Source organism: Lontra canadensis, unplaced genomic scaffold (assembly GCF_010015895.1).
Source record: "Lontra canadensis isolate GAN:19392208 unplaced genomic scaffold, GSC_riverotter_1.0 scaffold49, whole genome shotgun sequence".
NCBI lineage: Eukaryota > Metazoa > Chordata > Mammalia > Carnivora > Mustelidae > Lontra > Lontra canadensis.
This window is the reverse complement of record NW_022631043.1, coordinates 5,426,906-5,440,865: the sequence shown is the minus strand read 5'-3', so window position 1 is coordinate 5,440,865 and position 13,960 is coordinate 5,426,906. Positions and strand designations below refer to the sequence as shown.

The 13,960-nt window shown below is 49.5% G+C and overlaps 1 protein-coding gene across 3 annotated transcripts in view; it reads left to right on the top strand.

Annotated features, from left to right (window-relative positions):
• Positions 1–8,691: 8,691 nt before the first annotated feature.
• Positions 8,692–13,960, top strand: part of KHDRBS3 (KH RNA binding domain containing, signal transduction associated 3) — a 182,358-nt gene continuing 177,089 nt past the window's right edge. For 2 of the 3 annotated variants that reach the window (XR_004384512.1, XM_032873485.1), the window contains exon 1: positions 8,692–9,135. Coding sequence is in view for 2 of the 3 variants with exons in the window: in XM_032873485.1 (XP_032729376.1) it covers positions 9,048–9,135 (88 nt within the window). In the remaining variant the exon portion in view is untranslated. Of the gene's footprint in view, positions 9,136–10,156; positions 10,179–13,960 lie in introns of those variants that run through there. The other variant, XM_032873486.1, reaches the window with a different exon arrangement.

Below are 13,960 nucleotides of genomic sequence, written 5' to 3'. Positions count from 1 at the left end.
CAAACCCTGACGTACACGTGGCTCCAAATTCGTTAATGTTTAAGTCACTGAGCCTGTCTGTGAAATTCAGTCTCTCAAAAGAGTTCTCTTCCAAACTTCCTCCTGCCTTACAGATTTTCAGAGACAAAAGATGGGAGGAAACAACTTGCATTCACTGAGAAAGTGTTGTGTTGCCTGGAGGAAATGTTTGATGCTGGAATTAGGAGCCCCATTTCGCAGATGAGACAATGAAGGCTCAGAGAAAGGCAGCATATCTTGGCCAAGTCACACATTCAAGCTGGGCAGGGAAGAGGTAGGACTTTACTTCCGGTCGGCTAAATCCTTCCTTCGTGGCCTTGAAGTTTCGGGAGAGTTTTGTTTTGTCCATAAGACAAAAAGAATCAATACTTTTCAGGCTATAGAATGCCAAACAGTACATCTCGGTGACTTGTGTCAGTGAACAGATCTCTCGACTTTGCTGACTTCATCATTTTCTATCTTTTATTCCTGGACAGACAGACACAGTTTTGCTCTGCATTCGGCCCTGGAGGGAGAACAGTGTCTCAGACCAGTACCGAACGCTGAGGACATCAATGAGCCAAAATTTGTTTACAGAGCTGAGATTTTTCTATTTAAGCAATGTTTATAAAGCACATATTATGGCGCCTGGCCCTGTTTTAAGCACTTTCAAATGTTAGCTAACTTCATTCTCATAATAATCTAATCTCATAATAATCTAATTCTCATAATAATCTAATAATCTAAGTAATCATAATAATAGGCGCCCCTATAATCCCCTTCCTCAGAGTGAGTGAGAAAACACAGAGACGTCAAGGAGCTCAAGGTCACACAGCTAGAGAGGAGCTGGCTCTGTAGACGATGACCTTCACTGCTACACAAGCAGCCCTCTGCCTGAACTAGGTATTTTTTGGCAGAAGCATGGGACAGAGGCTCTGCGCTACCCTTCCTTTTCCTGAGGATGGGGACCCACCCCTCACGAGCCCTGTCACACTCTTCATTCATGCTCAGATGCTCAGAACATTTGCTTCTACCGTATCTACTCAAACAGGGTAAAGGAAGAGACATTCCTCCCCTCTCTTATTATTTTATTCCTTTAAGGATTCTTGGTGAAGGTTGGCAGTATTAGTAATGATAACTGCGGTGTCACCTTTGACAGGGGCTACCAAATGTCCGTTGGTTCCTATTTCTCCTGGAGGAACTCCACTTCTGTGGGGGTATCAACATGTCCAGATAAAACTCTGTATTTACCAGCTCTGTCCTGGGCAGGTAAGGTTGGCTGTGTGTGTTACAGTTCTGGTTACGGATACTTAAGCAAGAACCACTACATGGGGCTTCTCATAAAACTTAACAGAGCAGACTCAACAGGTAAGGATCATTTTCCTGTCAGCCCTCCCCCTCCCCACATTTGCCTCCCTGGAATGAGGTCGGATGCCCAGGGAGGGGTGGAGACATCCCACTGTGACACCCTAACGTGGGTGAAGCAGAAAGACTGAAGGAGCCTGGCACACTGCTGACATCTCGCCGCACATTTTGTAGCCGATGTTGGACTCCACGTGGGGTGAGACCGGGACACGTCTTGTTTGGCTGAGAGCTGACAGCTGGGGTTTCTATTTCATGCCCTCGAACCTCTTCTTCTGATCTGTACTGCCTGGTACCACAGCCACTAGCCACATGTGGCTAATGAGTGCTTGATTTGGGGCTAGTATTTGTGAAGAACTGGAGCTAATGGTATTAAGTTTTAAGTGAATTTGAATTTTAAAATGGGAGCAGCGTAAGATATTCTTCCATTAAATGCATCTTTATAGGGGTTCAGTCAATTAAGGATCTGCCTTCAGCTGAGGGCATGATCCCAGGGTCGTGGGATTGGGTTCTACATCAGGCTTCTCTCTCTGTCAAGTAAATCTTAAAGAAAATTTATCTTTATGGTATTGATAGGACAACACTTTATTGTAACCATTTGCACCTGGATTGAGAAGGGCTATAGGTGCAAAGTACACACCAGATTTCAAAAATTTAACATGAAAAAAAGATCATAAAATATCTCAGTATTATAAGAGTATTGATTACATGCTGAAAAATTATTCTGGATATAGGGGGTTAAAGAAACTATCTCATTAAAATGAGCTTTACCTGTCCCTTTTCACCTTGTTTTTTTTTTTTAAGATTTTATTTATTTATTTGGGATCAAGAGAGAGATAACAAGAGAGAGTATGAGGGAGAGGGAGAAGCAGACTCCCCACTGAGCAGGGAGCTTGATTCGAGGCTCAATCCCCAGACCTCGGGATCATGACCTGAGCAGAAGGCAGACCCTTAACCGACTGAATCACTGAGGCATCCTTTTTTCACCTTGTTAATGTGGCTGCTAGAAATCTTAAAATTGCACTTGTGGCTCCCATTATATTTCTGGGTATTTTACATATATGCTCTCCATTCGGGGCTTGCTGGGTGTCAGACTCTGTACGGAGCACTTTATATCCATTTACCTCATGGAGATCTTAAAGGAACTGCTTGTGGGAATGATCCTGTCTTCATTCCACAAGTGGGCAGACTGAGGCCAGAAGAGGCTGCTTCACACAAAGCACTCTTTTGGTTGTGGGTAGACCGATGGCTGGGTTTGGATCCTCAGCTGGTGGCTGCAGCCATTCTGTGCTCAAGGGTAACCTACTGTGTAGAACTGTGCCCACATTACTGTGGTTCGTACAGTCAAGCTGCCGTAGCTTCGCAAGGCTGCTACCAGTGAGTGTGGCTCGGAAACCTCAAGAGAATTCATTCTCCAGCTACGATTCACCAGAGGAAGCTGGAACTTCCCACACATACCCCACGTACCAGCTGCCATTCCAGGCTGGATCAAGTGAATCAAGATTGCATGAGTTTATCTGGTATCCTACGCCCGCGCCCCCGCCCATTAACAGTAAGCAAAGGATTTCGAGGTGTGTAACCTGCCATTATAAATACATACAGGGTAGTGATGAAGGCTGTGCACGGGGAAGCTAGTGCCAGGTGATACAGAACCCAAAGCATGAAGTCCATAGGGACACCTGGGAAGCCCATGGTTACTGACAACAGTCCACTCCTGTTCTGAGATGTTTTCTCATGCAATTCAGTGGGTGTGAGTACAGAACCTCGACTTCATGTCCCTTCTTCCTCCACAGCCATTTTTGTTAAGATTAGCTCCTCATTTTTTAACAACAGAAAAGCACAAGCAAACACTAGCATTTTTTTTTTTTTAATGTGACCTGGATGTGTTTGCTTTGCAATAGATTCTCCAAATGTCATCACCCCCTTGAGGGCTGATTGGACACGAACTTGACACTTCCCAAAATGCTTTGTATGAGCATTGTGCCGAACTCAGACATGTGCAGGTTTGTTGTAAAGTGTCTGGCTAATGTGGCTGGAATTGTTTTGTGGACAGCTCTATGCACGTCGACAAGAAAGAGTGGGTTAGGAGATGGACATGGATCTTTTTACTACTGTGGCAATAATATGTTCTATTTCAACAGCGACTTTCAAATCACAGCACCTTACAAAGCACCAGAGGTTGTGATAATTTGATGTGTTGTTGAAATACAGCAAGTGCGCTGGCAGTCCAACATCACATATCCCCTTTTAGTCCAGGAAGCAGGGGACAGAAGGCTGCTGCTGCACAGAGGGAAATAATAAAACACACTTCTACGATGGTTATACCTGGGAACTCAGAGCACTTTTCGGGGTTTTCTCTGCAAATCTTTATTGTTCTCATCAGATCTCAATAAAAGAGGATGAAAACAACAACTAGTAGCTACTCCTTTACAATCTCAGAGATAGAGACAGAGAAAGCGTAGGGTTTTGGAAAGATTGCTGAGCCAGACAGTGACGGGGTCAATCAAGGGGTGACCTGCTCATCCGTACACACCTGACTGGTTGTGACACGCCAACCCTGGACACGGCAATTCTTGTTATTTTCCGTTACCTAGCGTGCTTATCCTTGAAACAGGCAGAGGCTCAGCATAGAGGAACATCCCTTCCATAACCTTCCTTTGCCTCGTGCTCACCTCCTACTCTGTGTTCTTCCTTTCTCTTCCTTCTACTCCTGAGTTCTTCTCCCTCCCTCCTATTTCCCCTTCCTTTTCCTCTTTTTCTTTACCTTCCATGTTTCAGTCTTTCACTGAAGAAGATGCTTCACTCTCCTCTCTCCTGGGAAGGAGTTAAATCCTGCTCGTGATTCCCTTTTGGCGGCTTCCAAGTCCGACCCAAGCGGGGAGATAACCTGACTCAGCGTGAACTTGTGAGGGTGTGTACTTCCACGTTTGGCCACGAGGGGGCGTGTGCGCAATACTGTGGTTCCCATCGGAGGTTCTAAGAACCGCGAGGGCTCCCTTCCTGTTGACCCGATGAGTCTGCTAGAGGGCGGGGGTTTCAGTCCACCCAACAGCGAGGGGAGGGACTGGACTTTCGGGGAACATGAATATAGAGACAAACAGGTGTCTTCAGTATGTGAGTGCCTGAGCTGAAAGGTCCATTCCACCTGTCGTTAGGCGCGGGTGGAGTGTGTATGTGTGTGTGTGTGCGCGCGCGCGTGTGTGTGTGCACGTGTGCATGTGTGTTTGCGCGTGTGCATGTGTGTGCAGTTCTCCACTTCCTGCCTTCAGTCACTTAAATGTTCGGGGCAACAGTTTCTTCACCTCTAAAAGCGAGTGACTCGTGAACGAGCTGCCCACTGCGGCTCCTTCCCGCCGTGTCTCTGCACACTGGCCGCGGGAGGCTGGGGAGCCTGATGGAGCAAATAGGAGCGAGCCTCTAACAGATCAACTAGTCCTCAGGGAGGCCTTTCGGGCTGATGGCTGGGCTTTGAACTTTGGAAGGCTCCGGACTTTGAGGAGTTCCTCCGTGTCCTCCCCCTCACGTGTTAAGACTTTTTAATCTACTCAAGGTTTGAACGTGCATTTCCTGTCGCTGTCTGGAGCCGGGGATCAGAGCGAACATGCCTGGTGCCTTTCCTCCTGACACGTAAATGAGTGATTTCTAGGTAAGGCTGTGCCATCTTTTGGTGCTTGTCTTACATGACAAACTCATTTGTCTCAGGTAGCTGGGAAGTGGTGCTGTCAGAGCCCGTGTTTCAGAAGAACGGACTTGAACGGGTGTCAAGGGCTTGCTGCAAACTGACCGCCCAGCCAGGTGCTCGGGCTGTGGAGGCAGAGGGGTCCGCAGATAACCAGATGCCAGTGTGATGTGTCCCGGGTGCACAGGAGCGGGGACAATGCTTGCGGGGAGTGGGGAGGAGGGAAAGTCAGAAGCCTTCAGCACGGTCACTTAGTGCCCATGATGAGCCTTAGGAATCTGCTTTGCCACCATCCTGGAAGATACAGATTCCTCTCCCAGTGCCCAGAGACACTGAGTATCTGACTCAAGATCACACAGTTAGAGAGCAGGAGAGCCAGGGGTCAAACCGAGGCCTCGAGTTCCTGGTCCAGTTCTCAACTTCATCCCCCCACGGCACTGCAGGGTCTTGGGAGATCTGGGATAGTGCTCACCCTTCCTAAACCGAAGGAATAGGACGCTTATGGTGTGAACAGCAATCTGGTAACAAACATGACAACTCGCTCCGAAACATGCCGCCCGCTTTTGTGTATTGTCTGAGGCACGCGGTTGCTGTGGCGATGTCTGAGAGGCTGGCCAGTACTTGTCCACACCAATATGTGGGGGCGGTAGGTGGGGGCTCGGGGGGATTCTGACAGACAGCCATGGTGCCAGTTGGCTCAAGTGGCGGGGCTGCTCCCGAGATGGCGTGGGGACGGTGACACTTGATAAGGCTGGCTGCAGAAGAGCCCCTCTGTCTCTGGGGCTGGGAGGTGAACCCCTGACATACCAGACGTGGGAGAAAAGCTTTTTATTGGAGCCCAGGGCCTCCTCTCCAGGTCAGATGCAAAATATGCAGATGGGACAAGTGGCCCCCGTGGCCCCGCCTGAAGAGGCTCTGTGGAAGTCCGTTTGGTTCACGGCTGGTCCCTTGTACCCAAAGCAGACCCTGCCCTTGGAAATATTTGTGGGTGTCTGCAGAGATCTCTGGTCTGAAGGTCAGAAGACCTGAGTTTGAGTACCATCGGCAATGGCTTGCAAATAATCGGAACTGTTCCTAACACCAGATTTTCTCATCATCTCAGGGATCTGACGGCGAGGGCCCTGAGGAGTAGCCATCTCACGAAGACCGACAGAGTCTGTGGAGAGGTGTGTGGGGACCCCACAGCCAGCAGTCAGCCAGCTTGGTGGGTGGGGACAATTTCCTGAGCATCTCACAGAGACATTCGTCTCCTTCCTCCCTGGAGGACCCCATGTGGGTACTCATGGTGCTAGGCACCTGCCCTCTTGGAAGGATCAGAGAGGAGGAGGGTCCAGAGCGGAAGATCCAGTGCCTTTGCTGTCAGCTTCCTGGTGTACAGCCCTCCTCCCCAGCTGCCAGGGGGACGTGTCTGCCAGCCTTGCCAGTGGAGGAGGGCTGGAGCGGGTCACAGCTGTCAGGAACTGACACCTGGGAGGGAAGAACAGGGAAGCGGGGGAGAAGGCCTTAGGGTCTATCAGTCTAGGATCCCTGACTGACAGCCATGGGACTTAAGCAAAAGTATGGAACTGCTCTGAACCTCAGTTTCCTCATTTATAAGTGGTGACAAATAATATCTTCCCTACAGGTCATTGGGAAAACTGAAAATAGTGAATGAAAGAGCCTGGCCCTTAGTAAGTGCTTAATGAAAACAGCAATTACTCAAAGTGTGGGCAGTTACCTGGGCAGAGAGTCTGAATGGAAAGAAGGCTGTAAGACCAAGTGATGAGGGGGCTGCTGAGCGTCCAGCATCTGGTCCCCATTCTCCTCCCCTGGGGCTCACCGATATCCCAGAACACCCCTTCTCCCTTCCACCCTTTAAGTGTGGCCATCAGGGACACACACCCTAGCATGTAGGTCCTGTGATGCAGGAACAGAAGCCAGAGGTACGTGCATTCCTTTCCAATGCTCTAAGAGAAAACATAGCCCCACGAATCCTTCCCAGTGCCCCCGAGGGCTGCTGGCTTAACCTTGGTTTTGGAGATGTGGTCCACATTTGTATTTGTATCTGTATCTGGATTCTCATCTCTCCTTTACAGAGGAGGAGACTGAGGCACACAGGTAGGTCACATGAGCAGGAGAGTCATAATGGCAAATCCAGGCTGTGGGGGTCGCAGAGGCTACAAAATTAACCTACCCTTGACTGCTTCTTGAGAGTTCAGAACGAAGAGAGACATGAACATTCCTTCTGGGAACTCTGAAAGGACACTTTTTTGCTGGGAGGCACTGTGCAGTCTAGGGGTGGAAAAGGGGATGGGGTGTTTGTGCACGAGTGCTTGAGGATGAGACTCAGAGCAGCTTAGTGATCCTTGATTTCCACTCTCGGCATCTCTGGCTGTGGAGGCCTTCATGAGCCTGGGAGGAAGATCTGCCCCAGGCAGCTGGCCACAGGATTGGCATTCCACTGCTCTGTTCCTTCAACAAACATTTCTGGTGCCCCCACACCTGTCCCAAAGGCACCAGATGCTGGGGACCCTCCCTGCAAAACAAAATTCTAGCTCTGCCCCTGAGATGCTCAGGGTCTCCTGGAAACAGAATTACAGGGCTGACCAGCGCAGGTTGAGGTAGGGGAGGGGGGGATGGTGCCTTGACTGCTTTGCAGAGGAAGTCTTGGAAAGCTGTCCAGGGAAGGTGACATTGAGGCCAGGACTTGGGGATGGGGTTTGGCAGGGGAAAGGCAGGACAGACTCAGGAGTCTTTGGCTTGCTCAGGGACATTTTACTCCACATGCCGAGGACACCTGAAAACGTCCTGAGGGAGGGCTTGTTGGGGAAGGGGGCAGAAAGGGACCTAAGACATCAGCATCCACGTATGTCCAGAGGACTCTCCCCATGAGGGGACAGGCTCCTGCAAGGCTCCCTCTTCCTCCTCCAGTCACAGCTCTTTATGGGAGAAGAGAAAGACACGCCGGTGGCAAGTCGGGATGACAAAGACGCCCTGAAGGGCACGCGCTTTTATGTAATGGATCTCGGTACCTGGGGTCCCTCTTTAGGCACCCAGAGCCCAGGCGCCAACGAAGGACAGCGCGCCCGCCTTATTTCCTTGCAAAGAGGGGACAGCAAGGCCAAATAAGTTAGGGAAGTCCTGAGAGCCTTATAAAGAGCAGGGCGGCTCGCCCGGTTGCCTCTCCCCAGAGCCCGCCGGGCGAGCCCGGACTCGCCGCCCTGACCGCTCTCCCGGCCAGGCCTCTGTCTCCCCTCCGGGGAACGCTCGCCCGGCGACCTTGGGCGAGCCGCCCGACCTCTCCGGGCCTCAGTTTCCCGGCCTCTGCGTCTGCCAGCGCCGTGACCCTACAGCGGGACTCCCCCGCGCCCCCAGAGCTGGAGCAGAGCGCCCCGAGGGCCGGAGGCGCCGGGACGCCCTTCCCCGAGGACCGCGGCGAGGCTGGGGGCCGCCCCTCGAGGCGGCGGGCGAGGCGGGGTGGGGCGGGGCGGGCGGCGGGGGCGGGGCTGGGGGGCGCGGGAGCGGCGAAGGGGGGGCGCGGGAGCGGTGCGCAGGCGCAGGCGCGGCGGGCGGGGCGGCGGGCCGGGAGCTCCGCGCGGCGGCTCGGAGAGCGCGGGGCTGCGCGCGGCGTGCGGGTCGCGGCTGAGCTGGGCGCCGGCTGGCGGGGCTCGCCCGGGACTGCCTCAGGCTCGCCGAGCTCGCCGCCGGCCCGGCCCGAGGGTCCGCCTGAGTGCGCCGGCCCGCGTCCGCTCCTGCTCGACCAGCTGCGGGGCTGCGGGGGCCGCGTCCCGGAACAGCGGCCGCCAGCCCGGGGCAGTCGGCGGCCACCCCCGGGGACCGGAGCCGCGCGGCCGACACTCGCCCCGTGCCGCCTCCGCCGGGCCGACCTCCGGGCTTGGCTCCGCCGCGCCCCGGCCGCGGCGCCTGGCCCGGGTTGCGCGCCGCTGGGGCGCGGGCGGGGTCGGGGGTTGCGGGGCCGCCGCTGCTCGCCTGCCGCGCGTCGGCGTCCCGGGCCCGGCGGCCAGCGAGCATGGAGGAGAAGTACCTGCCGGAGCTGATGGCGGAGAAGGACTCCCTGGACCCCTCCTTCACGCACGCTCTGCGGCTGGTGAACCAAGGTGAGGGCGCACGCTGGCCGGCCGTTAACTGTCGCCCTCGGCCGTTGGGGCCGGGGGAGTGGTGGCCGGGGGCTCGGAGACTGGGGAGGGTCGGGAGCGGGTAGAAATGCCGGGCTCTGGGTAGGCGAACCTGTGGGGTTGGCTAGAAATAGACCTGGGGAGGCGCGCGCGGACCCAGGTAGTAATCTGGAGGCATTTGGGTGGGGACCTGGGAGAACGCGGGATACCTGGGGGGAAAGGGACTTGTGCCTTTGGGAGGCTTGGCGGGGGCAGAAGGTTGGGGCGTTCGGATGAGAGTTGAAGATCTTTGGGGACTCGAAGATACCCGAGGGAAACTTATGGGTAGAGGACGTTGAACATCTGGGGGCTGTGGCGGGGTGGGGGTTGAATGATCTCATTGGAGGGTAGTTTGTGAGGGACTCGGGGATCCTCGTATGCTTGGTTTGTCCCGGGAACCGAAGAAAGAGCTGGAGCAAAATGGAAGGATTTGAGGGGCCTAAATGCACACGAGGTGAAGGGAACAGGTGCTTGGATTGTTAGTGAAGTTTGAGGACCTTGGGGGAGGTTTGGGGTCAGACCCTGTGCATTTCAGAGGAGAGGGACGTGGCGGTCCTAGTAGCAGAGCCCAGTTCCTCTCCTATCCGTCTTTTTCTCCCATGCCGAGGCTACAGCCACCCTGGCAGCGTGGTCCGCCTCCCTGGGAGGGGGTGGGGGCAGCTCCAGCCAAGGATTGCAAGCTGGCCTTGGAGGGGTTGGTAGGGGAGAAGAGGCCCACGCAATTGCGCCCTTCTTGGCTTGCCTGTCTTCTCTTTGGGAAGCTCTGGGTGGGTCACCCTCACTGGGGGCTGGCTAGGGGTTGGGAAGACTGGGCAAGGAGTCTTTTGCTGCCTATGCCTTTCAGCACTGCTCAGCCAGTTCAGGGTGTGAACAGCCCTGGGAAGTACAGGGCACCGGGATACAGGGACATATGGAGACGTGCCTACCTAGGACAGTATTTCCTGGTTTGTTCTTCCTCCAGCTTCTTGAGTAATCTGGGATGGAAGGTAAAACAAGCCTGCCTTCCCAGGCACAGTCCTCAATTCCTTCTGTATCTCTTAATCCATGTTTCAGATAAAGATGGGTTTGGGGGCCACTGGTGTTCTTTTTTTCTCTGAGTGATGGCAGAAATAGTATCTGGTTAGATCTGTTACCCTTTGCATGAATCACTCCGTGAAGTGGCAGTTTGTGGTCCCCGAGTTAAATCGGGTCTGCTGATCTTAATGCTGACCCTGGTTCTTTTATTGTTGGAAGTGAAGGATGAGGCAGACATATTCTATTTGTATATAGATGTCTATATTTCAAAACAGCAACCTCCAGCATTTGCCTATTTCAACCAGTTCTTCGGAGTAGGGTGTATTGTCGACTGATGGTGGTAGTGGAGAGACTCAGTGTCTCCAAGAATTTAAGCATGCATGCCGTTTGAATTGTTGAATAGAAATAGGTTTTCAGAGCTTTCCCATTTTATTTTATTTGCAGACTTATTTTTATTTCTTTAATAAGGTGGGCTTGTGGAAAAGTAATGGGCTTGCATTCTTAAATTAGAGAGAAAGAATTTTCAGTTTATTCCCATGCTCTTCTGAACGTTCTGCTCTTAGGTTTCTACTCCTTGCTCTTTATGATTTACATAGATCTTTTGTTGCCTGCTGGGCTGTCATTTCTGTGAAAGAAATTTCTTTGTATGTTGTGTGAGATCAATGGCATTAGAAAGATTCTAGATTGTGGAATCCAGTGCCTTTTTTTTTTTTTTTTAATAAAGAAGTTGACAAAGTTATGTTTCACTCAGTTAAGGAAACAGCTCAACAGAAGTGTAATGAGTTATTTTGAAAGTTAGAATTTTTTTTTTCTCTGTGCCATGTTGTTATAGTACTGTGTTGCTAATGCATTCAAAATTATTTCAGTTTCTGTTTCTACTAGTGTTAATGGCCTCTAGTTACTTGAAACAGATATTGAACAATGTTGCCATTTAGTATATTTTTAGATGCTGAATCTGATTACCTTACTTTTTCCGTAAAGAATGTAATTTGGGTAAGAAGTACATTTTTTTCACATTGAACAGTTATGTGAAAGATGGAAAAGGTGATACTGAGATGCTCTTGTTACTGTTAATTTAGATTACTTCAGACAAGCATGTTTTCCCCTTAAATCATAAGCTGATATCCAGAAAGCAAAGCCCTATCATTTAAAATATTAATCATGCTTAATTATGTAACTCCAAGTGCATTTCTAAATAGTATCTTAAATCTGAATCTGAATGGTTATTAGAAAACTTTGATTTTGAATCTGATAAGCGTCTTGTTATTGGCTACACAAAAGTATTTTTATTCTCATTTAACAGTATTTTTGACTCTTTGCCTTGAAAAGAAACTATTTTTTTCAGAGTTTATTCTGAATGTCTATACTGGTGTCAGTGTTCCGGCAGTAACTTGTGCAGTGACGATGGTCATCAGTGAATGCGATACCTCATGTTTGCATGGAGTGTGTTCAAGTTTCCAAGTCTCTTCAGGGTACATGATGTCTAGTTCCTGTCTCATGCTTGCACCCTGGTGAGGTAGACACCGGTGTCTCCATTTTTCTGGGGAGGCATCTGAGGAACCCAGTTATGCAAGCTTGTGGGCAACGGAGATATAATTTGAACTCAGGCCTTCTGTCTCCTAAAGCCATTGTTCTTGCTACTTAGGTCTTCCTGCAAAGACAGAATAAACTACTTCACACATACTTATTTAAAACCCTGCAGAAATCAATATCATTAATATGCTTGCTTCTGGTTGACTTATCTTGATTTTTTAAAAAAGTTTCATTCCGTACTTATCTAGTGGTCTTTTTAAAGAAACAAACGTTGCTAGCAAATTTATCCTACAGGATTTTAATGCTCCGGCCAAGAGACACTTTTGCATTAAAGCCCTCCTGTGACCCGTTTATTATTTTTGTAATCAACGCATTATGATAATGAAACAGTTTATAAATGAGATGTTGCCATTTTTAAAAAAAATCAGTAGTTGTAAACATTGATCAACCTCCTAGCTGAATTATTTTTTTTTCTAATAATCTTTAAGAAAGAACTTGAGCTGGGATGACATCAGGATGTGTGCTCCCAAGCTAGTATAGTCCAGCTCTTACACATTTTACAGCCTTGTGTTTCATGATGGCATTAGTTGCTGACTTTCTTTTTATTTTCTCAGGCTAACTGGCTCCCTTCCCCCTCTCCCCTAAACACTGAGTACTTTCATTTTTCTACCAAATGTAATGGTTAATGTTTACTTGATGTTAAAACTGAATCAAAAAAGATAGGCTTTGGTACCACCCCCTTCCCCCACTTCCATGCCTATAGAGAATTGACATTGCCGGTTCTTGCCAAGGAGGTTAATTGGAGATGAAAGTAGCGTCCCATGTTTTGTATTGTATTTGCTAGGAGGGGATGTGCTGACTCTTACAAAAAAACATCTTTAGAAATGTCTTATGCATTATAATTTAATCCAGCTCTCTGGTACTGCTTTGGATGGTTTTCAATCCAAGCCAAGTAACCATTAAATAAGATTACATAACCCTGTATTTTTAATTATCTGATATAATATATGGATTGGTGGCTGATTCACTGCCAAGTTATATTTAGTGGTTGGTTACAGGGGAAGTGTAGCAGAGGATTCAAGATTAAGCTGGTCTGTTTGTGTCCAGATTGATAAAGTTGTCTGTTGGTATTTCAAAATAATAATTTTTCATCTTACATCAGTTTCTCTAAAATCAGTACTCTTAGCATTATTCAGGATATGTGTGAGGGGCAAAAATGTATAAGGGGAGGATCATTACTAGCCTGATGTGCCGTGTCTCTTTGTTCAACAAAACCTGATGGCTAATGTTTCCTTTTTGGTGACCCCTTTTGGAAAGTGTTTGTGATTTGCTTGACTATTGTCAGATGTGTGGAGTAAGAGAGACGAAGGAGAATGGAAATTGCAGAATTATATTTAGATGTAGTGTGTGATTCTCTGTTTCATCCAAAAGAGGCTGTGGTTTTTTTAGTTTTCAATTGTTTTTCTTAGGGTTTTCAGAGTTTTTAATCATTTTTTTGGTAAGAAAATGGAGGGGATGCTGTTTCTGAGTTTTGTGGAGCATGCTATGATTTGAAGTGATCCAGTGGTTGGCATGTGATAGTGTTTTGGTATCTGGTCATTAGTGACATGTTGCTGGAGAAGCTGCCATGCCAGGTCCTGGGCTGAGTCATGGAGGTGGTGAGGGAAGAACAAGGGAGACTCTGCTCCTGAGAAAGGAGTGTGCTCACATGTGTTAATCTGAGAGTGAGTATCAAGTGTGGAGATGCCCTCTTCTTTCTTAAGGAAAGTCTTCAACTATCCCTCAGCTGTCCTTTTGAAGTGCCAGGTGACTAGATGGTTTAACTCAGTCAGCCTAGGGATATATTTGAGGTTTTTCTCTGTGCCGGGTCATGTCTGTAATGTGAATACTGTAACCGCCCAGAAATGTAGAGGTTACTAGCCCAGTTTTTCAGTTGTAGAAATCGAGACTCCAACAACCAAAGTGAGTTACCCAGGACATTGCAAAATGTCCCAGTGAAGGTACAAGCTTTGTTCTTTCCTGAACCACACTGGCCCACAGAGGGAGAGGGTCCCTTTATGGCTGGGCTGGGATTGAAAGCCCGGTTACATGCTATCCCTTTTTATAGCTTGCCCTTGGAATTTGTGCTCTAAGGGATCTCCTGTGATCATATCCTTCCCCCCGAATGGATTTAGGTGGCCCATTTCTTCCCAGAGCAGCTGGTGCTTATCTCTATGGTGTG